The 27,953-nt window shown below is 42.9% G+C and overlaps 1 protein-coding gene across 16 annotated transcripts in view; it reads left to right on the forward strand.

Moving 5' to 3' along the window:
* KCNMA1 (potassium calcium-activated channel subfamily M alpha 1) overlaps nucleotides 1-27,953 on the forward strand; it is a 710,543-nt gene that overhangs the window by 465,070 nt on the left and 217,520 nt on the right. For all 16 annotated transcript variants that reach the window (XR_013763654.1, XM_079138788.1, XM_079138796.1 and 13 more), the window contains exons 6-9: nucleotides 13,435-13,510; nucleotides 21,191-21,266; nucleotides 23,391-23,561; nucleotides 25,205-25,296. Coding sequence is in view for 15 of the 16 variants with exons in the window: in XM_079138788.1 (XP_078994914.1) it covers nucleotides 13,435-13,510; nucleotides 21,191-21,266; nucleotides 23,391-23,561; nucleotides 25,205-25,296 (415 nt within the window). In the remaining variant the exon portion in view is untranslated. The remainder of the gene's footprint in view (nucleotides 1-13,434; nucleotides 13,511-21,190; nucleotides 21,267-23,390; nucleotides 23,562-25,204; nucleotides 25,297-27,953) is intronic.

The following is a 27,953-nucleotide window of genomic DNA, read 5'->3' on the forward strand; positions in this document are numbered from 1 at the left end:
AAGGTGAAACTTAAGTGTATTGCTAGTTATGTGTAATAAATACAATGCTTACTGTATTTTTGTTTAATTTGCATCTTTTCTTCTTTAACATTTTAAAAGCAATCACAAATTATCATTAACCACAGGCAGCACGTTGTTGAATATCTCTGGAACTTATTCCTCCTAATTGAAATTTCATGTCTTTGACCTACACCAACCACCTCCCCACCAGCCATTCCAGCCCCCAGTACTCAGCATTCTACTCTCTAGTTCTATGAGACTAACCTTTTCAGATTTAATATATGAGCGAGATCATGCAGTGTTTGTCTGTGTCTGGCTTATCTCACTTAACATCCTCCTGGTTCGTCCATGTTGTTGCCTATGGCAAAATTTCCTTCCTTTTATATCTGAATTGGATTCCATTGTGTACGTAGACAGCTATTCATGCATGGATGGATACTTAGGTTGATTCCATGTTTATTCAAATTCTTTGTTCCTATGACCAAAAGTCCTGACAAGAACAACATAGAGGAGGGAAATTTATTTTGGCTCATAATTTCAGAGGTCTCCATCCCTAGATGACTGACTAGATGGCCGACTCCATAGCTGTGGGTTCAAGGTGAGGCAGAACATCATGGCAGAAGGACTTGGAAGAGGAAAGCAGCTCAGGATATAGAAAACAGGAAGCAGAAAGAGAGCTACACACACCGGAAGAGACAAAATAAATCTAAAGGTACACCTCCAGTGACCTACTTCCTCCAGCCATACCATGCCTGCCTACAGTTACCACCCAGTTAATCTGTCAGTGGATTGATCCACTGATTGGGTTATGACTTATAATCTAATCATTTCACCTGGGAAGGTTCTTACATTGACTTACACATGAGTTTTGGGGGTATACTTCATACCTAAGACATAACATATAACTTGGGTATTATGAATAATACTACAATAAACATGGGGGTATAGATATCTCTCCAACATGCAGATTTCCTTCCTTTGGATATACACACAGAAGTGGGTCATATGACAGATCTATATCAAACTCTTGAGCATTTCTATTTTATTTTCTACAAAAACTGTACTAATTTACATTCAAACATCAATGTAGAAGAGTTTCCTTTCCTCTACCTCCTTCCCAACGTTTTATCTCTTGGCTTTTTGATAATAACTTTTCTAATGGGTATGAAACGATAGCCTTTTTGTGACATTAATTTGCATTTTCCTGATGATTTGTAGTGTTGAGCATGTTTGCATATACCTTTGGCCATTTATATAGCTCATTTTAAGAAATGTCTATGCAAGTCCTCAACCTATTTACTTTTAGAGGAGTTATCTGGTTTTGTGTATTGAGTTGGCTGTGTTCCTTACATATTTTGGCTATTGAGCTTTATCAGATGTGTAGTTTTCAAGTTTTTCCTCCCCTTCTGTCCGTTGTCTGTCTTACACCGTTGATTGTTTCCCTGGCTGTGCTGAATGACGCTTTTTAGTTGGTGTAATCCCTTTTGTCTGTTTTTGCTTTTGTTGCCTGTGCTTCGGGGTTGTGTCCAAAAGAGCATTGCCCACAGTTATGTCCTGCAGTTTTTCCCTTATGTTTTCTTCTGGTAATTTCAGTTTCAGGGCTTATCTTGAAGTCTTGAGTCCATTTTGACTTGATACTTATGTACAGTGTGCATGTGTTTTATTTCAACCCAGTATGATAATTGCTCGTGGTTGTTTACTATTTACATTTTCTCTTTCATGGTGTGCCTTTTCATGATTTTTGCCTGCTTATCAACTAATGATGCAGTATTTATATAAGGCTTTTGATAGTACAAAGAGTGTATCCTTATTGTGTCATATCTGATTATTTTCTACTGGGTGTTGTCTTTATTATTCTTTTTTAACATACAGAATTTTGATGTTTTTATGATGCCTGATCTGAAATTTCAAAAACTTTCTGAATCCTTTCACTTGAGTTTAGATAGTCTTTCTCTCTTCAAAGGCTAATAAATATATAACTACACTTTCTTCAGTCTGTCGGTTGTTTGTATTTAATTATTAATTAATGTCAAGTTTATTTCGATTATGATATGAGGTGACTATTTAAATTGATCCACATTCTTAGACAGTTATTCCTTCATTGTTGTGTAATGCTTATCTCCCCTTTGATTTGTGACAACTTCTTTATTTTAAATTTTTTATACAACAGAGTTCATTCCTCTACTATTTGTTCATTTTGACTCTTTTGTAGTTAAAATGTATTCTATTGTTTTGTGGTACATAAGCCTTAGATGATTTCTGCATTTTGGAATTTGGTGAGATCTCTTCGTGATCTGTTTTTGTGACTGTTGACTCTTTGTTTAAGAACTGTGTGTTCTTAGTTTACTGGGTAAAGTGCATCTAATCATCCAGTCCCTCAGATGAATATAGATACAAATAAACCCAAGTCAAATGTTGCATAAATATCCTATATTTGTTCTTATCATGGGCTAATTAATAGCATTGTTTCTCAAAAGTGAACATTAGAATTCCCCTCAACTTCTTATTGTTCCATGCATTCTTTTTTTTTAATTTATTTTTTAATTTTATTTATTCTAATTAGTTGTACATGACAGTAGAATGCATTTATACATTTTGTACATAAATGTAGTATAATCTCTCATTTTTCTGATTATACATACTGCAGGATCACATTGGTCATGCAGTCATACATGTACATGAGGCAATAATGTCTCTTTCACTCTACTATATTACCCCATGCATTCTTGCTCAGATTTTGCTTTACTTAAGTATTTTTTTTTCACAGTAACTATCACTTTACTTGATGTCATCATTGCTTTGTTAGCTTCTTTTCTATTAGCATTTGCTAGGTACATCATTTCTGTCCTCCTATTCCTAAATTTCCTTTTTATTTCCAGTATATTTCGTAGAAAGCAGCATGTCTCTAGGATAGATCATTTATTTATTTTACTCCTATTTGGGTCTCTGTTTTTTAATAGGATGAATTTAACCCATTCAACTTTATTGTGGTTACAAATATATTTGGGCTCTTTTGGTTGATGTAGTTGTATTTTCTAATTAATACTCTTTTTTTTTTTCATTTTTTCCTTTTTCGTTAGACTGATTCATTTCCTTTGTTCTTTTACTCCACCATGATTAACTTCCCCTTTTCATTTTTCCAAGTTTGCAATTTTTACTTCCAAATACATTCGTAAGTTTTTGATGCACCTACTTAAAAATACATTTTTTGTACTAATATATAAACAGTGGTATCCTCCTTGAAACTGGATAAGAATGTAAACACACCTTTCTTTCTTCCACTGCCTTCTCTCCTTGATGCTTTTCTTTTCCATGCAGTTTAGAGATTTTAATTTTAGTTCATTCTTATTATTTTAGATAATATTCATTCAACACATAGATGAATCAGTTGCTTTTATCTTTTCTAGCATTACTTCTTATATTCTACTTCTTTTGGATTCATTTTTCTTCCCAATAGCTAATTATATATTCCTTGGTTCAAAATATTTTCCCCTGAGAATTATGAAGTTATTTCTTCTTTGTTTCCTTGTATTCAGTCAGTACAACTAGGAGATCTGTGCTTAGAATTAGATTCTTCTTCTGTTAAGAGATTTGTTTCTGCACACTGATGTTATGAAATTCCACCATGATATGCCTGGATTTAGGTCTTTTTAAATTTATCTGGCTAGATACTTAAAATAGGCCTTTCCAATCTGAGGAGTAGCTCCTTCTCTTAGTCTAGGGAACTTTACTCTAATATGGTTTTGAATGCTTCCTGTTTTCCTTTTTCTTCATTTTCTCCTTCCAGAAACTCAACTGCACAGATGTTGAAATTCTACATCTATCTCTCATGTCTCTCTGCTTTTCTTTTGTACTTTTCATTCCTTTCGATGAGGAGACCCTCATTAGAGGACCCAACCCTCCAGCTTGCTAGGCAGCTGTCTCTTCTTCTATTCAGCCAACCTCTTAAGGTTTTGATGTTAGAACTTAAATTTTGTAAGATATTTAGTTGATTGTTGTTGAGATGAGATTCTTCACATCTTTTTATGTTTTTCAGTTACACTTTTTTGAAAGTGATTTTTCAGAATTGTTAATGTTAATCCTTAAGTATAAGTTTGCCAGAATATGTGTCTTTCTTCAAAGAGACTTGCTTTTCCTCAACCGTTTGGCGATTCTTGGTCTCAGCCTTCATCTTTAGGTTTGAACACGCTTGTTAGCCCATGTGTGAACACTGTGTTCATTTTGGGCAGCAAGTCTGGGGACTGCTGAGGAATACTCCTGTGTGTTTTGTCCAAAAAGCTGGTTTTACAGCTGTGAGCAGCACATCTCTTTCAGGACTTAGCAGTTCACTCCAGAGGCCCTGTAGCAACACCATGTTATAATGCCCACACCAACTGCCATGTACTGGCTGCTCGCCTGTGGCTCCCCCTGTCTATGGGCCTCATCCTCACAGCCCCTTCTGCCCAGCATCAGTCACTCCAGTTCCTTCTTGGACTAATTTTTCCTTCTTCACTATGATCTCCCACCCCACTACCCCCATTGGCCTCCATCTCTGTGGAATTCCTCTTCCTTATTTATACACCAAAATGTTTCTTCATCTTCTATTATCATGGTGGAGACATTTCTGTATAGTTGCCTGTCAGTGTCTGCAGGGAATTGGTTGCAGGTCCCCCTGGAGTACCCCAATCCCCTGGTGCTCCAGGCCCTTATATAAAATGGCACAGATGTGCATGCAGCCTGTGCACATCTACCGTGTGCTTTAATCCACCTCTATTCTTCTAAAGCCTAATACAGTGTAAATCATTGTTAAACTGTATTATTTACAGAATAATGGGAAGAAGAAAAACGTTCGTACCCATTCAGTATAAACTTGTTTTTTTATTTTTCTGGCTATTTTCAATTTGAGGTTGGTTGAATCTGAGGATATGGAACTCATGGATAGAACTGACTGAACATGTTATTTTTATTATTATTATTATATCTTTATACATATGAAGCTAGGCTTCTCAGTGCTGCCAGGTTAATTTTCAACAGAATATCTACTTTTTGTCCATCAATATTGTGTCATTTTCTCTTACATGCGATACCCTCCTTGTGGAATTTTCCTGCCACTGCTCACTTTAGTATTACCTTAGCGAGGTTTAGGTACAGACCATTGTGTTTAATCTGTCATGTTTAACAAGAATGGTCTGGATTATAATTTTAATTCTTTGATGAAATGCATACCTTGATATTTTGCTTGGAATTTAGCATCTCTGGTCTTGATGATACTAGTGTATTTTATTTCAGGCTCTGAGAGTTGGTGTTTGGTTCCAGGTTTATGTTTATTTTATAGAATAAGTTTGGTTGCTTTCCATCTCCTTTTGTATTAGGGAGGAGTTCAGATTCTTAATAAAGTGTAATTGTTTAAAAAATTGAATGAAACTGGGTCAGTAGTATATGCCTATAATCCCAGCTCCTTGGGAGGCAAAGGCAGGAGGATTGTAAGTTTGAAGCCAGTCTCAGCAATTTAAATGAGTCGCTGTCTCAAATTAACAAGGACTAGGGATGTAGCTCAGTGCTACAGTACCTCTGTCTTCAATCCCAGTACAGAAAGGGAAAGAGAGAGAAGGAGAGAGAGAGGGAGGGAGAGAGAGAGAGAGAGAGAGAGAGAGAGAGAGAGAGAGAGAGAGAGAGAGAGAGAGAGAGAGAGAAGGGAGGGAGGGAGGGAGGAAGGGAAAATTAGGTAAAGGATCTTTGAGGACATGCTATTACTATATTTTTCAATTTACAATTCAACTGGCTTTCTTTTTCATGTGTTTATCAAGTTTTAAAGTTTACAGTTTTTCAGAGAGTCACTCAGTTACTGAGGTTTTTTGAAGTTTTATCAGTATATTAATTGTGCATAACTTTTTTTCTATTGAACCAACCAGGACTATTTTTTTCATTATTGTTGCTATTATCTGCCTTATAAAATGATTGAGAATTTTTTTATCACTTTCAGTGTTTGATTTTCTGATTAATTATAAACCCTAAACTAGAAATCGTCCTTCTCCTAATGTGAAGACTACTTTTACCTCAAAATCTTCAGCTGGATGAATTGTTATTATTTTTAACTAGTATGCTAGAGTGTTCTTTAAAACTAATTTAAGTAGACAAGCAATGTGCTAAGTGGGTAAATTACTGGTTTTTAAGTTATTCAAATGGTCACTCAGGTAAAGGGAAATTTGCTTTTCTTGGGGTGGAGGAAGCTTGGTCCTTTTGGTACTTTATTAACTAAAATAAATAAATGTGCCAAAATGAATTAACAAGTAAAAAGTTACTAAAAAGGAAAGATAGTTTAAACCAGTGGTTCCCAAATGCGCCTGTGCTCAGAATCAGAATTGTAAAACTGTCTGATGCCCAGATTGTTCCATGGACTTATGAAGTCAGAGGGCATGGGGCTGGGAGGCAGTCCCCCTCAACTAGATGAGTTCTGGGCCAAGTCTGGGAATCAGTGCCCTAAACCTTGTTTTCTCAAAGTGTGTTCTTCTAACCAGGAGGCCCAGCGAAGCCTTGCTGGAAATGCAGGGTGTTAGCCCCGTGGCACACTCGCCCAGCCAGAATCAGGAATGTTCATGGAGCCCAGGGCATTTCTGGACACAAGGATTTGGAACAGCAGGCCTCCAGGCAGGTGTGGCCCGTAGCCCCCATGGCCTGTTTATCTGGTGCTTATAAACTCTGTGCTGTACACACTACTTGTTTATCCTTAGCTATTCTCTTCTGTTGTAAGGATTAAAAAAGATAAAGGTTTTGCCATATAGTAAATAACTAAAAATAGTGAAGGTTAATAATAATCAATTTACATCATGGTCAATATCCTAATTTCATCAATAACTTAAAATAACAATAATTCGTTATACCAGGTGTGTACATGTGTACTTATCTGCCACATCCTGCTTGGCTGTTAATTCAGAAACTCGGGTGATGGGGGTTTGAGAAAAGACAAACAGAGAGAGAGAAGTCTGGGGCCAGGTGGGACAGTGACCTCTGATGCAGGAGCAGTGACCCAGAGCTAGCTTGCTATGTTTATTATAGAGGTTTTATCATCAAAAGGTTGTTTGTAGGAAAGTTTCAGCAAAGCAGGCAATCTGAAGGATGCAGGACTGGCAGGACGTTAGGGTCATCTTGTTATGCTCAGAATTCTGTGTCCACAGGAGCTGGTGTCTGAGCTCAAGATCCAGACCGATAAAGCTCTGCGCCTTTGCATGGAGCCTCTCCTGGCTGGGTGTTACCATAGCAACGGGGCCATCTTGACCTGCATCTTTGCACAGGAAGTTCCCAGGGTAGACAGAGCCATGAGCCAATCAGAAACCATGGTTCAAGTCACGGCTGTGCACATGTGTACATGTGTGTGTCTTTCTGAGCTTTCTTGTTTACTTTGCTGACTTTTCTATAAAGTGTGTACAATTCTATGATGGTTTAATTCTGTAGTTTCATATGATGAAATTGTAATTTGAGGACCTACATTGTGCCCAGCAGAGTATCAGAATGCTTCTCCTTCTGATATAGGGAACTTCAGATACGTTTTAAAACTGGTGCCTGTCTTGGAATCAGGGTACTGTACAGGCTGGGTGGAGAACTCAGATGGGAGCCAGTTCCGCTGAACCTCAGCCTACCCCACAGGGAGCTCTGTGTGCATGACCTTGCAGCATCATCTCAAATTCAGGTGCAGCAGCCAACCTTGTTCCCACATTACAGAGGACATTTGGTCATCAGGGAAGGCAAGCACAAGTGAACAAGATAGCTCCTTGGAGCAGAGGACGATGCCCACCAAGGAACAGCTGAGAGTCCTCAGTGGGCCTTTGTTCAGGAGCCCGGGACTGATAAATTCCCTGAATTGAGTATGTGCCCCATCATGTCCTGCACAGCTCATGCAAATGACTCATTGAATGTAGTCCTGTACTTGACATGCTAGAACTTTATTTAGGACTATTATCCTTAGTCATTAGTGTGGTGATCCTGCCATTTTTTAAATATGTATTGGGTATCTGCATCCAGGTAAAACCAACTTTCTAAACCAAGACAGAGCACAGGACAAGAGAGAGAAGTCTAGTTTTTATTACTTGATTAAAAATATATAGAAAAATATAGAGAGAAATATACAGAGAAAAAAATATATATATAGAAAATATATAGAAAAGTTGACTATTTCTTGATAGTGTAAAGGAATTCATTCAAAAACATCTGGGCCCACTACCTTTGGGGGCATGGGTATAATTATTGATTTTTGGTATATATATATATATTTCGTATTCTTTACTGTTATGATTTTATGTTTCCCTAGAAAATCATTTCTATTTCAGAGATTTTATGGAATAAAAAGTTTTGTAATGCAGAGAAGATGGAGAGTTGGTCCCTTAGGAGTTTCCTTCCCTGCTGGGCTCTGTGTAACCAGAAGTTGCAGTGGATGTCTCTGGGCCTCTCTGGGTGCAGCTGGCCACTGATGAAAGCTCCCTCCTGGTTAGATGGCTTTGTATTTCCTAAAAGAGTCAGCCCTGTCCCCTTCAGGTGACCCTGTGGAGTTTGTGGCTTTCCCCTTTAGCAAGTAGCCCAGGGCCTCAGAATTCTGAATGCATGTCCTATTTACTCTCTGACACTTCATTTCTTCTCAAAATTGATTAGTTCATGGAGTGTACACAAGTATTTATTGAGCAACCAGCTGAGGCCAGACACTATTTTAGGTCCTGGAAGTATAACCATGAGTTAAATAGACATTAGTCTCTCCCCGCAGTCTCTCTGATGTGTAGATGAGATGGAAAGATCAATAATATAAATTAGATGTTAGTGCGTCATGCAGGGGGGGAAGAAAAAGTGGCCAAGAGGAATAGTTTCAGGAATGGTGTGGGAGGAGTTGTAGTCTTAGGTATGGCAGGCAGGAAGGTCCCACTGAAGTGACATAAGTAAAAACCTGGAGAAAGTGAGGGAGTATACCATGTGGAGATCTAGAGAAGAGTGTTCCAGGTAGGGAGAATAGCATGTGCAAAGGCCCCGAGGCAGGAGTATGCCTATGGATACTGAGGACAGCCAGACCAAGGGGAAAATAGTATTAGTCCTGGTAGGAAGTCATCAGATCCAAAAGGAGATGGTGTATGTGGTGGGGGAAGGTGGTGGTACCACTTTTGGTGTTTGAAGGTCTTTGCCTTTTGTCCTATGTGAATGGGGACACTGGAGATTTCTGAACAGAGACCTCCAAGGGGCTCAGTGTAGAAAGCCATTAGGTAGCTGCTGTAAACTATTGCTTGAGGTTGCAAACTGCAGACCAAGAGCTGAGGCTAAAATGTAGACTGATGATTTTTTGCCCATCTAGGACCTTTACTCATTTGCATAAATTAAATCTAACACCATGAAAATGATGTGTACAAGGCAGTGAAAGAAACAAAGTTCACCACTGTTCAGTTCCCAAGAATCTTGCTCCTGAACCACCTGGGTCCCCTGTGCAGGGAGAGGCTCCCCTCTGGTCTCCATGCTGGGCAAGCTCTGAGCTGAGAACCAGTCTGCTTCCTGGTTTATACAGACACTGCCAGGCTGGTGTCTTCTCCCTGCTTGACTCTGCAGATGCTCAGAGCTGGATGGGCAGGGCCTGTGTGGCCTCTGCCTTCGCTGCATTTCTAGCCTCCTTTTCATACGCCTCCTTGAGAGAAAAGCTGATATCACATAACATTTTTGTGAGTCAGGAGAACGTGTCAAACAAGTAGACAGTACAGGATACAAACACCATCATTTTAAAAAAATTTTAATTGCTTTTTTCCCACATTATTTATCGGTGCATTATAGTTTGTGCACAATGATGGGATTTGTTGTTATATTTTCCTACATGCACACAATAGAAAATAAAACTTGGCCAATATCACTCCCCAGCACTCCCACTCTCCCTCTCCACCCTACCTCTGGTCCCTTTCCTCTAAGGACCTCCATTTGATTTTCAGGAGATCCCCCCAACAACCTTTCTTTCTTTTTCCTCTCTAGCTTCCACATAGAAGAGGAAACATATTTTCCCTGGCCTCTCAGTTTGACTTATTTCACTTAACACAATGATCTCCAGTTCCATCCATTTTCCTGCAAAGGACATATTTTCTTTATGGCTGAATAAAACTCTATTGTGTGTATATACCACATTGTCTTTACCCGTCCATCCACTGATGGACGCCTAGGCTGCTTACGTAGTTTGGCTGTTGTTAATCAAACATCATTGCTTAAAGGTAAAAAGAAACAATCCAGCTTGAAGTTTGGGTCGTTTGATTTCTGTTTTGGGGTTTATAAGCTGTGTATGTGAACAGACACAGACACACTTGCACACACACATGATTTTCAGAGTTAAACCACAAGCAGCCAATACATTCTTAGTCTATGTTCTGGACCATCTTCAGTGCTGCCAGTAGTTTTACTACAAGTTTCTAAACTTGTTATTTTTTTCTCCCAGCAATAGGCAACAACAGTGCTAGTGTAAGACCACCGGTTGGACTGTGCAATTAGGATTCTCAGTAAAAGCTCTTAAAAATGTTCTTTCTAGCCCTTGAACCCTATTCTGATTCAGTAAGTCTTTCCAATCTCTTTAAAGATTTTTTTTTTTTTTTTTTGCACAGAGTGAACAAATGTCTATTAAGACTTTGAATATGTGAACACGCTTTTTATTGTTGTCAACTTTACACTTGAACAATTGCTTGACTGGGTATAAAAATCTTAGATCAGACTCTGAAAATTCTGAATATTGCCCAATCGATATTTGTGTTAATCAGTTTTCCATTGCTGTGATGAAATGCCTGAGATAAAAACAACTTATAAAGAGAAAAGGTTTAGTTTGGTTCAGGAGTTTTCAGTCTGTGATTATTGGACCCCATTGCTTTTGGGTCTGTGGAAAGGCAGCACATTTTGGCAGAAGTGTGCACTGATCACCTTGTAGCTGGAGAGCAAAAAAGAAAGAAAGAGGAAGGGGATAGAGTGCCACTGTCCTCATCAAGGACACCCCCCCAACGACCTTACCTCCTTCACTATGCCCCACCTCCTCAAGGTTCCACTACCTCCAACGGCACCATGGACTGAGGACCAAGCCCTTAACACGCATCTTTAGGGGACAGTTAAGATCCAACCAAAATGTTATTTTATACCTGTTGTTGTATAAAATGATCTTAGCTGCATTCCTGGTAAATAATGTCCCCCAACACAGATACTTTATTTTTATTGTTTAATTGATTTTAGTGCTTGAAGTTAGGCAGAGGGGGAAAAAAAAAAAAAAAAAAAAGCCTTATCCTTCTTAGTGTTGGTCCCTAAGCGCTGGCATTTGTTTTGCCTTTAATCCCAAGCCACGCTTTCCTGTCTAGGAAGCTCTTCTCCGTGGCGTGTGGCCACGCTTAGGGTCTGGCGTGCTCTGTTCTTCCCTCCAGAACACACTGTGTCCGCCGGTCGGATCTCTGTGAGCTCTGCTCCACAGATCTCTGCCCTTGAGTTTCGTCTCTTTCCTCTCCCTCTCCTTGCTTGCTCTGCCTCCCGAGATCGCTTCTCATCTTGACTCTCTGCTCAGGTCCTTTTCCTGCTGGGTCCAGTTGGCCTTTGACTGGCTCCATCCTGACTGATTTGGGCTCCTGAGCCTTTTCCCTGTCACACACAGTCCTTCTTGTCACTGCATCTTCTGCTTTCATAAAAAGCTCTGTGAATACCATTTGGCATAGAAGGTGAACGTTTTCTAAAACGCCGTCTGTTGGTGAAGGTGGATCCTTCTCAGATGAGACATTTGCCTTTTGGGTCATTTTCATTTTCTCCCTTTGCACCCTCGTATCCTCCCCACCCTACCCTCCGACACCCGCCATGGGCTTGCAGTTAATTTTTCCTTATTACCAAAACTTCCATGCCAGGCCAATTAGCTACTCCTTTTTCAAGCAGGAGGTGACCAGGGTCTCTGGAGACTCCCCTGCTTTCTCCCACCAGACATGCTGGACTCCCCTTTCCTGCCTGCAGGATGGGCTGGAATAAAGTCTGCCCCCCAATCCCAGGTTGCAGCCATCTGCCAACTCAGTCCAGTGCCACTTTGGTGTCACTTTGGCACTCAGGGGTCCTGAATGAAATGCTTTCAAAAATATGCAAAAGGAGATCCCCTTGGGATTGGGTGTGATGTTCAGTGTGTCTCAAAGCTGTGAACGTCCGACCATTGTGCATAAACTTTTGCGTGTGGTGGGTGTCAAGGCATCAAACCCATGACTAACTTAGAATGTTTTTGACTCATGAATTTGACTTCAGTAGAAATAGTTTACTTTTTAGTATTAAAGTGCAATGATAATTTGCACTTTTAAAAACTCCTTGATCGTTTTTTTCTTCTCTTTCTTCTGCTGCTTAGAAACATGAACTCTTCCATTCAAGAGAGGTGGTGAAGAGGAACCTTAGATTGTGTAGAGAGAAATGTGGGGAGGGGCAAGGATGGGGGAAGGAAAGATGATGGAATGAGACAAACATCATTACCCTATGTACATGTATGATTACACGAATGATGTGACTCTACATCGTGTACAACCAGAGAAATGAAAAGTTGTACTCCATTTGTGTACAATGAATCAAAGTGCATTGTGCTGTCATGTATAACTAAATAGAACAAACAATAAAAATAAAATAAAATTTAAAAAGTGGTGGTGAATTTAGAAAGGACATTCATCCCAACATTAGTGAAAATGGAATTATTCATGTTTTTAACCTGAAGTTGTCAGGTGTGATATATTATTGATCTTATCTTTTTCTTTTTTTTTTTTTTTTTTGATTGGGAGAAAAATATAAAATCTTATAGAAAACAGGAAGCACTGTGGACTATATTCTTTATTTTTTTCAGGACTGAAAGTTAAGATAAAGAAATCCATGAAGCTCAGGAGGCTGAGGCAGGAGGATCAGGAGTTCAAGCCAGCCTCAGCAACTTAGGGAGACCCTAAGTAACTTAAACCCTGTGTCTAAATAAAATATAAAAAATGGCTGGGGGTGTGGCTCAGTGGTTAAGTGCCCCTGGATTCAATCCCCGGTACGAAAAAAGAAGAAAATCCATCAAAGACATAAGGTTATCCGATTTATTCTTAATCTGCTTCTAGCACAAAGGTTATTGTGAGTGATCCCAATTCCCAGTATTTTTCAGAGGACAAACTCCTGTCAGACCCCTAGGGAACTTAGAAGCAGTGCTTTAAATTGGAGCTTGCCAAGGAGAAGAGAGCTCCCTCAACCTGGGCCCTTTCCCTTAAGTGGTTCCAAATAGGCTGCCTTTAAAACAAAGTCAGTTTACCAAACAGGATTAAACCAGCCAGGAATTAGAATGAAGCAACACATCCAAGGTACCAGCTCCTTTTTCTTCTGCAAGGACTTCATGTCCCTTGAGCCCTAGACAGCTCAACTCCAACGGCAGACTGTGGACATTAAAAAAAAAAAAAAAAAATGCTTTAAAATTAATGTGTCTCTCTTTCTTTCCAGGTTTGAGATTTTTAAGAGCTCTCAGACTGATACAATTTTCAGAAATTTTGCAGTTTCTGAATATCCTTAAAACAAGGTAAGATGTTCTTTCTCACATTTTTACCCCATCCCAGTCCCCTGTGCCAACTGGTAAATATCAGCTGTGTTTGTTTCCACCACAGTAAGGAGTTAGGTTATTCACAGGAAGAGTGACTTAATGCAGAGACAGAGAGAAGCCCTGGTATAGGGCTTGGGTCACCCTCTACTGCAGGGCCAGAGAACTGTGTGGTAAAAAGAGAGGACACTGTGTGAATGCAGGGCAGCAGGGACAGTTTGGGGGGGACACATGACTGATATTGGGGTGCAAGTGGAGTTGCTCAGAGATGAGCCATGGTGTCACAGAGAGGTGTGCAGCAGATGAGGGATGGATTTGTTCATTGCTTGGGATGTCCTTGCTGCCAGGTCCTAAATCGCCCCTTTATTACACCACTGAACAAGAAATTGAACTTGGCCGTAAAAGGCAAGAGAAGCAACGCTCTTTGAGAGGCAATCACAAACCTCATACGGCAAACAGAAAATCATTTCATTTCTAAGTACTTTAAGATGTTCACTTCATATCTACAGACCCCTTGGGGCTTGCTCTGTGAATTACCTTTTGGGGAAACCCTAAAAACCCGCAGCCGAATGCACCGTGACTGCTGCTCCCACTAACGGTGTTGTGGTCTGGAAGCCCAACTGGACCTGGAGCGGAACCCCCCGGGGGATCCCTTGCCTGATGACCTGCCAGCTCACAGAGCTGGCCTGAGCCCATGGCTGTGTTGATGAATAAACTAATAAAAGCGGTGAGACGCACTCTAATGGAGAGTAAGTGCAGGTCATAAATTTCTCTTCTAGGAAATTACACTCTGAGAAGCTCCCTTCTAATGTTTCGTTTCTCTTTGGTTGGCCTTGTTGTGTTTGATCAATGATTGAAAACAGGACACCTCTGGGTGGAGTAATTTATAATTAACGCACCTGCATCTCTGGGGGTTTTCTTCAGCATCATTTCCTCAGGATGGGAGGCTGGGACCTCGCGTCCTGAATCTGACAAGTCCACAGATTCAGCTAACGGCTGACTTTCTTCTTTGGGTGTTGGGGTTTTTTGTTTGTTTATGTTGCTTTAAGTTCAAAACAAAAACTATCCATCTGTGCGACTGTGCATAAGGTTCACTTTCTATTAGCCAAGTCAAGAAGAATAGAGTATCCAAGGCCACTGAGGCCTTTTAGAGTATACCTCCTTCCCCCTTACATTTCATTATCATTGGCTCTTGATTAGTGTTATCATTCATAAATAGTGAATATTGGTACCCTTCTTATTTTCTGCTGAGTGACAATGGCCTTGATTTCTTTTTATGGCTCTTCTATGCAATAGACTCAGTGCTCTTGAAATCTAAATACCTAACACAGTTAGCAGCATTGGTATTTACTGATATTACCACCATTCTGTAATTTTAAAGATAGATTCAGAGGTGAGCATCCAGTACCAAGCACAGGGAGTCCTTGTCCTTGAGCCATTTTCTTTTTTTCTAGTAGGGATGAAGTTGAAAGTTATCTGTTTTTGTTTTTTCTTTTTGTTATTTATTTATTTTTTTACTAGTAAGGATGAAGTTATATGGAACCATTCATTCTCCAGCATGACATAGGGTCTCTTCCTCTTTCACATTTACTTGATCAATTAGGAGGATTTTATTATTATTATCAGACACGAGTATTTGAAGAAGGTTCCAGAACTCTGAGGAACCATGTGGAGAGAACTGTGTTCTCACCCTCCTCACAAACACTACGCATCCTTTCTGGATTGTGGGGAATGGGGGGCCCTCTGAATATCTTTTTCAGATCCTTTGCTGGGACACTCGTTACTTTCTATTCCTTGGCAAAGATTCCTTTCTTTGATGAGAGGAATAGCTCGGGCAGCCCTGGACAACAGTCCACCTGGTAACTGGGTGGCACTGGGTGTTTGGTTTTCTGAGTACAGAAGGGAGACGATGGGAGCAGCCAGCTAGGGGAACGGGGGCCTGCATGCTGGGAGAGAGGGGCAGGCAGGTTGGGCACCGGCCATCTTGGCTCCCAGGGGCATCTCCCCAGTGCCCACAGCCCACTAAAGCCATCTCTCCTGTCATTAGAGGGTGCTTTTCATCACAACCACAGGATTTAGATGCTCTAAGTTCCCATTGTTTATAATCACATCTGGGAGACCAAGGCAATCCGACAGGCCTGGAGTGAGCTTCCATTTATGTCGGCAGCAAGGTGAGGGGCAGGAGGGAGTCCCACCAGCGGAAGGCTTGATAAGGAAGGGAGACCAGAGCCAGCCTGCCTGATGGTGCTGCTCACGTGCCGAGAGGTGTCCAGGGTAGGAATGAAGCCAGGCTGGGCATGAGTACAGGGACAGGCAAGGATCTTTTTAAGGAGAAGGGGATGTCCAGAGCAAGCCTGGGGGGAAACCAGGTGTCTGTCATTCCAGTGGGATTGGTGTTGAGCAGAGGGTGGGGCTGACTTCCTGCGGGGGAGCTTCGCAGAGCACACAGGTGGGCAGCCCGGCATGAGGGGACCTCGGGGCAGTTCTGTGCTCCTGGGTCCTGAGGTGCACACAGGAAGACATTATTTGGCCAAGGCTGATCACCAGGCACAGATGAACACTTCACTGACTTGTGAGAACTCCAGAAGTTTTGGGACAGCCCTCAGCCCCTGCCCTCCCTCTGCCCCCCACCTTCCTTCTGTGCGCCCCGAACCCAGATCCCAGAGCTCTGCTGTAGAGGAGAAGCCCTGGCTTTTGGAGGGCTTTGGCCTGTGAGAGATTCTCCTGTGACTCCTGTATTCACCACTGTTTTCGCGGTGACCTTGCAGGAGACGGGGTGGAGCCAAAGACTGGACTTTAGGGAGGTTTTGTCAGGCTTTCTCTGGCTGTGAATCCCTGCCCATCTTGCTATTAGAGGAGGATGGAGACTTTGTAAATGTAATTTGAAATAATGATCTGAAATTGTTGTTTCATTTTCTGTTCTTTAGCTGCTTCATTCAGCCAAGAGCTGGAAGAAACAGGGCAAAGAAATATATGGGGGACGGGGAAAAGATAAAGAATTCAAAGGACAGTAGAGGGGACATGGGAGTGAACAGGATGACAGAGGCAAGTCCCACATATGTGACCAGCGTCAGGGCAGTTCTTCAAACTGCAGGTCAGTGGAGAACCTAAAATATTCCATAACCTGAAAATGGCCTGCTCAGGGCAGACTGGGAGAATCTGTCATTGTCAAAGCCTTTGGAAGGTCCACCTTACGGGTGCCCGGCCACTTACTCTACAGTCAGAGCAAAGGAAGCAGCTCTGCCTCGGCCAGAGTTCCACACCTCACTGAATGTGGAAGGTAGAGATGACTGGACCATGCATCACCTAAAGAGTTTTTATTTTTCATATTTTTCAAAATGAAAAGTGCCTTATTGTTTCCTTTAACTCTTAAAGTAAAATGTATTCGCTGTAAACATTTCAGTAATATGGAAAAGCATGTAGGCTAAAGGAACACTGCCCCACAGCAGGCCACGGGGAGGAACCCCTTGTTCTCTACCTTGTTACTTTTATTTCCCATCTGTCTCCATCATCATCTACCTGGACAATACCTTTTGAGAGGGAATTTTGGATATTAAAATTGTACTAGCTGTAGTATGACCTTAGAAATGGCCCCAAGGCAAAGTCCACGAGGAATATTTGACACGGAGACTGAAAGGAGTGAAATGGAGGCCACATTTGGGATTTACAGGTTGTGCTGAGAGCAGGATAGACTATTAACGGGGTTTAATCAGGAGAGGAAATGTAGTCAGACTTACCTTCTAGAACGTCCACCATTGCACCAGTTGTTGAGAGAGTAGGTTTAAAGTATCTAAGATCTCGTAGACTGTGAAACTAGATAGGAGACAGTAGTCCAGGAAACGGGCCTGCCCTTAGACGGGGAGGAGGGACCTAGAGATGACGGAGGGGTAGAATTGACAGGATTTGATTTTGCTTCACTCCATGTCCTTCTGTTCAGATCGTTCATCTCAGTGGGTCCAGTCCAGCTGACTTTTCAGGGTTGGGGTATTTCACATCAATCCTGCAAAGGTAGCCATCAAACAAAATAAAGCCATTGGCAGCTGGCTGTACCCTCAGCCAGAAACACAGGAGAAAATGGGCCACAAACACAAATTCGTGCTTCCTTGCGGAAGACCTTTTCACTGTTAATCACAGCATGACTTATGAGATACATGGAGGAAGAGATGGCCCAGGGCAGCCCTGGGTTTACATCGGCAATCTTGGGAGTCAGACTCCCTCTCCCAGCATCCATGGAATCCTGGAAAGGTCTCTGATGTCCCAGATTCCTGGGCCTGCCTGTTGATGATTCACTATGTCTGCTAATATGAATTAATCTGATGGCCAGTGAGTTCATGGGATACAGAGTTAGAAATCGTAATGGAAGCACGAGAATGATTTTCTTTAGATGGATCAGATTTTCATGATAACATCACAGTCCCTCCAGCCTTTAAGGCATGGGATGGAGACTGGAATCTGAAGGGTTCTATTCATTCCGAGCGTTGGTAACTTTGTGTTTAGTCCAGACCCTTGGGCTCTCCTTCTGCTACTACAGAGTCCTGCTCCTGGCCACCCCTCCCTCCTTCTGAGGAGAACTGAAGCTGTCCAGGGCCACATCTCAGAGAATGGAGAAGGTCCACTCAGGGTTAATCTTGCATCTTGTGCACACAGCTTTTAGACAATTGCTTGGTTGTAGAGTTTAATTTGGAAAGCGAATTCCAGATACTGGGGATCTGTGATGATGCTGATGTCATAAAAGTAATCAGATTTCAGTGCCGAACATGGACTCTTTCAGCAACACTGATTAAATGTTCTACACACAGCAAGAGCTCCCTTAAGTACCATTAATATCACTGTGACAATCATTTAGAGATTAATAATCGCCATATTTAGGTCATTTTCCCAAAGCACTGAGAGACTCAGAGACACCAATAGAGATAATATTTTTGAAAGGACAGCTCATGGTCGCTGAGCATACACTGCTTTGGTGGGGCCCCAAGGATTTGGGCATGTGTAAGTGACCCAACTTGGTGTTTAACTGTCCCCAGAAGAGAAGATGAGCAGTGCAGACCTCCCTAGGACCTCTCCCTTTGCCACTGGCTACTGGTTCTTCATCTATTTCTTACTCTCCAATGTTGGGGCACATCTTGGAGGGCTTACGGGCTAGGGACAGGGAGTCTTCTGATCTGCTTTGGCTTTGCATTGAGAAACTAGTTGGGTACGGGATGTGGTGTTGATGGAGCCCAAGCAGGTTCATTCAGCTCCTGCTGGCTGGGCTCCCTTCCCGACAGGGCTCACCAGGTGGACCCCTTAGATCTGTTTGTCTTGTCTCCACTCTGCCAATCTCTGGTTGACAGGGGTGTCCTTCCACAGAAGGAGGAGTCCAGAAGCCAGTAAGGAGGCCTCTTTGACTGGCCAGTTGTTCCCAGAAGCAGTAAAGCCAGAGTTGCATTAACTCTCAGCTCTGGGGGAAATGGAGTTGAAAGGGGTTAAGTGCTTTATTTGTTAGTTGGTGACTCCATTCATGGCTACAGACACTGCTCAGAGGTGTGTGTAGGGAGTGAGTAGCATGGCCCATGGTGGTGTCTGGGATAAGGGTTGAAGGTTAGGATTCAGCGGGTCTGTGCTTGTCTTTGGGAGTGCCAGCTTTCTACCAGAGGGTCAGGTGACAATGTGGGTGTCACAGGATGCTGCTCTCTCTTCTCATATGGAGATAGCCCCATACTAGCTCTAGAGACCTGATCAACTGTTACATTCTCAGGGAGCATTCTGAATACAGCAGCCACTTCTGTTGTAGGCAGAAGGGTTTTGATGGCAAGTAACAGAATCCACCTCCATCTTGACGGGGTCCAGGAGGGAGCTGACTAACTCTAGGCAAGTCTGCACCCAGGGGTTCAGATTTCTGTCCTTGGGATTCTGTCTCTTTCTCTATCTCTTTGGGGTCTTATTTTCAGATAGCCTTTCTCCAGGGCAGATGGTCTACTAGAGTTCTAGGCTTATATTCTTTACACCCAAATCTGAAAGGGAGAAAGACTCTCCCACTCAGTTCCTGGTAAGTGTCTGATAGGACCTGCATAGACAGATGGGAAGAGGCTTCTGGTGGAGTAACAGCATCACCTAGCTGTGGTACATAGACTGTGAAGACAGTTTCAAATGTCCATGAGGAAGTGGGTAGGAGAGTCTGGGAGTTTACAGGGTGTTGATAACAGAAGGGCAGAATTTGGGTATCATATGTCAGTCCATATCAATGGGAAGCCTAGGGACAGAATGTGCCTGCTGAGAGCAGCACCCAAGGAGCTGTCCCCCTGTGGGGGTGTGAAAGGGTATAGAGGAATAGACCAGTTCACTCAGGACACATTCATGGACAGTCTTCTGTGTGCCAGGAACCCACTATTCCTGGGATCCAGACAGGCAAGTCTCCTGTTCTCAGGGAGCTTAAAATTTAGTAAATTCCAGTTGATTCATTCAAGTAATAACAGTAGATCCAAAACTATTAGTTAAGGCTATTCATCTGGGCTCAGTCTCACCCCAAGATGGTGTATTAACCACAAAGGAAATGGTGAGTGGACTCAGGTCGTCATCGAGTTGGGACTTCTTGATGTGAGACCATCCCCACAGAGATTTGTAACAGAAATATTTAAATACTGCCTAATCATGAAGAAACAGATAAGTCTGGAATATAGAGCATTATATAAGACAGCCTGGTTTACAAAAAATTAAATGTCACTAAAAAACAATTTTAAAAGAGTCTAAAGAAGGGACTGGCAAACTCTTATTCATGGGTATATTTAGCTTAATGCCTGTTTTGTAAATAAAGTTTTATTGGAACACAGACACACCCATTATGTTACATATTGTCTATAGCTGCTGTTGAATTACAGCAGCAGAATTGAGTCATTTTAACGTAGACTCTGAGGCCTGCCACACCTAAAACATTAACTATCTTTCCCTATACGTAACAGTTTCCTGACCCCTGGATTAAAACCCTATAATAGGCAGATGCAGAGCATGAGCCTTAATGAGTTCCTGGATCAGGTTGGGGGAGATGGAAACATCAATAAACAATTCCTGGACCACTGGAGACCTTCAAATAGGGACAGCATATGAGATTATGTTACTGAATTGATGTTAATTTTCTTAAGTGTGACAATGGTGTTGTGATTCCATTGCTCAATGATTCTTATGAGGTGAATGATCAAATAATTAGAGGTCCTGTTGCATTGGCATGTCTAAAATGTGTGTAAATGGTTTAGTCTGAAAATAATAATATAAAATGAAAGAAGAAAAGGAAAAGAGAAAACAAGAGCAAAAAACACATAGAGATAAAACAGATGTGCCAGATGTTAATAATCGATCCATTTAGGTGAAGGGCATATGGGTATTTATAAAACACTTTCCATTTCCCTGTGTTTTTGAAGAGTCTTCAAAACAAAAGTTAATCTTTTTTAAAGTTTTAACAAAATCCAAGGGGGTTAATTCAGGGACCATTCTGAGTAGCCCAGCTGTTATCTTCCTTACAGGCCCTGTGGTGACCATTGGCCTGCCCATTGTGCCACCTGCCAGGCATGAATTCCCTCCAGTGGGGACAGCCCGCCTCCGCCCGAAGGGGGCGCTGTCTGGCTGGCAGGAGGCTCCGGCCGGGTCTTCTCTCTAACTTGGGCGCTTTGCTTATTGTCTCTTGCACAGTAATTCCATCAAGCTGGTGAATCTGCTCTCCATATTTATCAGCACGTGGCTGACTGCAGCCGGGTTCATCCATTTGGTAAGTGTCCTTGAAGACCCTTCAGCTCTGGCTGGCCCAGAATAAGCCCCTCGCGGGGTCATTTTATTACCTGGAATTTCTCTCGCTGTAGAGAAACTTCAGCTCAGTCGTAGTCAGGAAAGGAGGAAGCAACCGCACAATTGTCTGGGTTTCCAACCCGTTTACCCTAAACTAGTTCCAAATGGTGAGTAATGTTCGCACTATTAACCTGTGTTTTTCAGCCCACCAATATTGCTGAGGGGACTTTCCTAGATTTTTCATTTTGTCTGCAATAACCCCAGAAGGCCACAAGATGGCAGTGCTTCCACAGAAAACGCTCAGAAAAGGTCTGGGGACATGGTTGGAAGTTTGACCCACATCTCTTTAAAAACAACAAATTCATATCCCTCAATTTCTCTCCACTTTCCCCTTACAAAAAGGCTGTCTTTGATTCTTTTGCTTGATTACTTGTCAAGTTATTTCGTACCTCAAAAATGTTAATTATTTTATATTAATGGCTCTTTGAAAACCTTATATTATTAAGTCAAGCTCTTCTAACCTCCCCAAGGCAATCCACCACTCCCCCTTTTTTTAGAGAGCATGGCTATTGTTGGAAGCACATTTCAAACAAACACAGACTATTAGAACTGGAAGGAGCCTCATCAAACTAGGAAACATTGAATAGAGCAACCTGCCTTCCAGGAGCCTCTTTTACTCATCTGTACAAGAAATCCAAGGATGCAGTTGGTTACCCACCACTTGGGGCTTGTAATTATCATTGCAATGGGAGCTGGGATGGAAGTGGGGGCAACTGGCAGTCACAAGATCTCAGGGGCCCCATCAGCTAGCTCTCTGTGGGGATAGAAACCTTGGCCATTCTCATCCTTCGTGGCTCTAATTGTTGTAACCAAGCACCAAGTGCCAAAATCACAGTTGTGGAGGAAGTATTTGTCTTTAGGAAGATGGCAACTCCACCTTACTGTTACGGGTTCCATGCAGTGCTTTCTGGTTTACCAGGTGAGTGCCATGAAAATAGCATGTAGAGGACAATTTTTGATGTGTGGAGAAAGCCAGATCCTGGGAACATTCTGCAGGAATGGAGCTGGAGGCCTGGGGGCTGGTTGTCTCCATGGGCCATGTACTGAGAACCAGGCCTTGGTTCCCAGTGATGTAGAGATGGTATCTGAGTAGAAATGATTTCATCCTGGCTCCCTTTCTCCCGAGGGTACCTAAAGTACCTCTCTAAGCCACCTCACAGCCTTGTTAACCCATCGGATATGATAGGAGGACAGGAAAAGTCCTGTAAAGTATTAAGCAGGGGAGGGCAAACCTTAGGCAACTCCAGGCCAAGCTCTCCACTTCCTGCTTCACTCTCTCAGTGAAGTATCGCCCTCTGCTGGTCTCCCACCATAACTGCAGAGGTGAGTGATTTGTGAGGAGATCAGAAACTACTTTGGCCCACAAAGCTGAAAGTACTTACTCTGACCCCAAAGAGTTTGCAGACCTTTGGTCAAAACAGTTGTGCAAATGCAGATTGTTCCCATGCGCTCCGTCTTGGTGCTCAGGAAGCTCCTGCAGCCCAAAGGGCAGAACCACTGCTGGCATCCTACAAAAGAGGCAGAATCAAACTCCAGAGATGCTGTTTGGGGTTCCGGCAGAAGATCTGAAGGAGTGGGGCCCACAGGGCATCTCCCTGGTCACCACGATGAAAGGAGGCGTCCTCTGTGGAGGGTCTAGGATGTCTTCAAGGGAGCAAGAGCCAGGCCCTTGGAGGCTTAGCAGGGAAAAGACCAGGGAAGGGCTCTCTGGCATGTCCCTCGAAAAGAGCACAGGCCAGAGGCAATGCCCCATTTCAACTGCCTTCAAACCCTTTAATAATGAGAAAAGTGAACTGGGGGTGTTTTTGTCCATTCCTGTTCCTTTTTCTCTCTGCCCTGGTTGGAGAGGAGGGCATCTCCCTTTGCTTCACCTGCTCCTATTTGCTACCTGCTCAGGGGTTCTGAGCGCTCACACATACCATTCAGCCCAGGGGAGCAAACATCTTGTGTTGAGGGCAGTGAGCTTCAGCCAGCAGCCCTCCAGAGCTTCGGGTGCGTGTGTCTATGTGACGTTTTTCTTTTGTCTTCCCCTCTCCCTTTGCTTCAGGTGGAGAATTCGGGGGACCCATGGGAAAATTTCCAAAACAACCAGGCTCTTACATACTGGGAATGTGTCTACTTGCTCATGGTCACAATGTCCACTGTCGGTTATGGGGATGTTTATGCAAAAACCACGCTTGGGCGCCTCTTCATGGTCTTCTTCATCCTCGGGGGACTGGTAAAAACTTTTTATTATGATGTTGATTTTTATGGTCATTAATATTTTCTATTATCTACCTTCTTAAGGCTTCGTATTTTTAGACTGTGTTTCTGAACTAGAGGCAAGTGACTGCCTTAGTGTTACAATCAGACTGGATTTGGGAGTCAATCCAAACATGAGGGTGACTTCTCTGTGGATTTCTTTGGTATCTTTTGCTTGGTTTACAGAGCCAGGCATAGCTCCTTGCCAGAGACCCCAGAGCCAACCTAAATCTAACTGTCTTAAGAAAGGGATGCTGTTAATAAGTGAGTGTGCTGGCCCTTAGGAATAAAATTCACAGCTGATATTCTGCAAGGACAGTTGCTGTCACCTGACCCTGATAGATGCTGTGGATACTCTGTAGAGAGTTTGCGGTTTCAGGAGCTCCCCCTTCCCCTTTTCATTCCTTCCCAAACTCCAACAAACACTGTGGCTGGTACCTGCCCTAAAGAGAAGGGAGCTTGCCTCAGAGGAGGGAGAGTGCTTGGTCTTGTCACGCACATTATCAGTGGGCGGAGCACAGTTTTGTCCATAATCTGCTGTGTCCTGCAGCAACACCCGGGATGGTTTTCCTCCCATTCATACATCAGGAAATTTTTACCACGTGCTCTCCTGCGAAGCACCTCCTTCCGTATGGTAGCACTTGGGGACACGTTGGTGATTGCTGCAGTGTGTCTTCCAAAGTGGGTCATTTTAAGTGTGAATTTGTGCTGTGCAGGAGGTGAGTGATCACAATCCCAATTCACACTTGGCTTTCATGTATGTACGCCGCACACACATGTCTGTGAGTGATGCATACACGCGACTCTGCCTGTATGCATAGAGCATACACATTTCCAAAAAAATGTACGCTAATTGTGTGTGTGTGTGTGTGTGTGTGTGTGTGTGTGTGTGTGTACGTCAGCACAGCGTTTCCGCAGCCTCTCTGAGGTCCCATAGAGAAGGGCACGGGTCTCTCCAGCCACAGGGGTATGTTTGTTGGACAAAACATGGCAGATTTGTGTTTCTTCTTGCTATCCTTTCCTCTCATGTGATCCCCTACATTTACCTTTTGTGCCTTTTTAGTGACTGTTTTTTTGTTTTTGTTTTTGTTTTGCTTTTTTGTTTTTTTTTTTTATGGCAAAGTTTATTCTTTTGAAGCCTTTTGGTGTTTCTCGTCTTTAACCACTCTTCAGGGCACAGCTTCTCCTGTGAATTTTAATTAGACGGAAGGGTTTTGCAAGAATGCGCACGGGTCCGTGTGCGCATGTGCGTGCAAGTGAGTGCAGTTCCACCGGCAAGTCCCCCTTTCCAACTCTTCTTGGGAAGGAAGAGCTCCCTGTCAGCTTGTTTATTCCCGTCTCCTTTGTATTTTTCTCCACTGAGATTTTTTTTTCTTTTTCCTTTTTTAACCACCCCCCGCCCCACCCCCAGTTGTGCAGGTTGGCTTGTGTTTGTTTACTCCTGTGTGTTTTCAGGAACTTGGCCTCTTTGTCCTCTGAATTTTTTTATAACCCTCCACCGTTGTTAGTAGGCCTGATCCTTTTGTGTTTTCAGACCTTAGTACCCCCCTTCTGAAGAGGTCACCCCCTTTCTTGGGCCTGTCTTTTTAGTCTCTCTTCTGTCTCCCCTCTTCTCCTCAGGCCATGTTTGCCAGCTACGTCCCTGAAATCATAGAGTTAATAGGAAACCGCAAGAAATACGGGGGCTCCTATAGCGCGGTTAGTGGAAGAAAGTAAGTACGCCAAGAGGTTTTGCTGCTCCGCTGCGGTAGAATCCTCTCTGCATGCCATTTTTTTTTTGGCTCTTGTTTCTTTGTTTCATGCATGTAGGCAATGTTTGCCCGCTACGTGCCCGAAATTGCTGCTCTCATCCTGAATCGGAATAAATTCGGCGGGACTTTTAACAAACATGGAGGCAGAAAGTAAGTCAGTTACATCAGAGAAGATGTGGTTGAGTGACTCTCAAGAGTCCCTGGGGCGGTGACCTTGAATCCTGCCCCTCCCCAACCAACCTGGTGCTTCTATGAGGGAAAGCCCACATGGTGCAGGAGTGTGGCCTCACAGGTTACCCCAGGCAGGTGTCATGCTCCGACTGACTCCCAAGGCCTTGTTTCCGTTCAGAGATTCCTACAGGCATCGTGGATTTATCATGAAAAGGGACCTTATGTAGTGGGGCCTTATATTCTGTTCTGAGACCTAATCCAGTGGATCAAGATCATGTATTTGTGACATCAGTTGCCTATGTAATTAAATTCCCCTCCCTTCCCCTTAAGCAATACCACCCTATGGTGGCAATAATGTGGGATGAAACTCTAGCAGGGAGGCAAGGTTATCTTGCCTACTGCAAAGACCCTGTGGCCACCAGGAAACAGGTTCTCTTCTGCAGGCAGGAAGACCCCCATCTCATCCTCGAAGATCTCATTACTCAATTGAGACTCCTAGTTATGACATATTTATGGTGTCAGGGCACTAGAGGATACTCCTGATGACTGTTGGGAACTATTTCAGTTTGAGCTTGGGTGACTTATCCATATGCATGTCAATGTACAGGTTCAACATCAACCAGAAGTTTTACTCTATGTAAGTGACAGGACTTTATTTTCTAGGTTTTCTGCCAGAGTATCATCTCAAGAGAAGAAAGCTGAGGGGAGATGAGACTGGAAGAAACCATTCTTCCTTTATTTATTTATTTTTTTTTTAGGATTTTGGGGGGCACTTAGCTTTGTTTTATTTATTTACGAGCATAACCTACATAGACTAAGAAGTGCATATCTTTAATGCACAGCTTGAGGAATTTAGGACTCTGTACCCACAGTCACTCCCGCTCCGACACCTAGATCAAGATACTGAAAATTATCATGGCTCCTGGCCTTTGCCATTCCTAGAGGTTTTTAGCATAGATCTGTTTTGTGTGCCAGTGGTTTTATTTCCCTTTTTTATTTTTAAATTTTTAGCTTATTTTATGTTTTTAAAGAAAAATAAAATCCAGTGAGTAGCATCATTTTCCCCTCTGCGGCTGCCTCCTCCCTTCCTGACAGTCTGCTCTGCAGGATGGGCAGACCCCTCTCTCTGGTCAGTGATTCCAGCACATCCTGAGCTCAGGTGTCCAGTACTCTGTTCAGAAAATGAGGAGGTGGGGAAAAAAAGGGCTCATTTTCTTGAAGTACCCACAGGACACCAGTTTCCTTTCAAAGGCACAAAGGACGGTGGGCAAGAGGAGGCCAGTTGGCCACCTCTCCACGGAGGCAGCCATCCGCCATCTTCTCTCTAATGGGCCCCTCCTCCCCCTATTATCTTAACAGCCCTGGACGAGGTTAGAACCAAGCTGTTCTGATTTCTGGGCCATCGGTTGAATCCAAAAGCTCAAATAAGTCCAGAGATTCCCCTTGGCCATTTATGCCCTGCCAAGAGGAAAGCAGCTTCTCGATTCTGTTTGCCTTTAAGACGTGGACCAGTGGCCATAAAGCAGAAGGTGCTGTGAGGACCCAGGGCCCTTTTTACGGCCTCCCCACCCCACTGTCTCTGCCAGCATTTCCTTATCACTGTCCCTGAAGATGCCAATAAAACCAGTCGCTCTGAAGCTTAGGTAGAAACGATTTCTTGACCCTGATTCCAGGTGGAAAATAATTTTTCTGTTTTTCTAAAAACAGTGTACCTGGTCCAAGGCGGGTGGGCTGGTGGCAGCTTTTGTTGCTGGGTGGCCCAGATGAGGCCCTGAGACCCATGCTCACTCACCACCCTGTGGTCTGATCCGGTCAGGTTTTTGCCTTGACATTTTCCCCCAGACCCCCACCTGCTGATGACCTTAGGTCACAGACTTGCTGCAGTCTTGTTCTGGCTCTGTAATCTTTTATCACCACTTTTAGCTTGGTTTCTCTCTCTCTCTCTCTCTCTCTCTCTCTCTCTCTCTCTCTTCTTTCTCCCTTTATGAAAATGCACTCTGCTTTAATGTTCTCTTTGGATCTCCAGTGTCCCCCAGCTCTGTGTACGGAGAGTCTGCCTTGTCATCAACACCGGGACTGTTCACTTTACTTTCCGCATTGTTTCCTGGTTCAAAAGCTAATTACTAAGTAGTTTAAAGAAGCCCTTTGGTCACTTAGATCTTTCATCAGAAAGTATAAGCTTGGGAAAGGAACGGTAATAAAGGGCCATTAGCACCCTTTGTTTGATGTTGTTTTTCCAGTCAGTAGAACAAGATTGATGAAATGTTATGTTTGGCCAAAATTTGAGTTTTCATTTGGAATTCAGTGTTGAGAGAATGGGCTGTCAGAATCAATAAGTTTTCTTTCGCTTGGGATATGGGCATGTGGTAGTAATTAGCAATGTAAGGTCTTTAGTTGAGCAACCAAGCATGGATTCTGGCAGCAAACATAATGAGAAACTACAGTTG

Source organism: Sciurus vulgaris (genome assembly GCF_902686455.1).
Source record: "Sciurus vulgaris genome assembly, chromosome: 4".
Taxonomy (NCBI): Eukaryota; Metazoa; Chordata; class Mammalia; order Rodentia; family Sciuridae; genus Sciurus; species Sciurus vulgaris.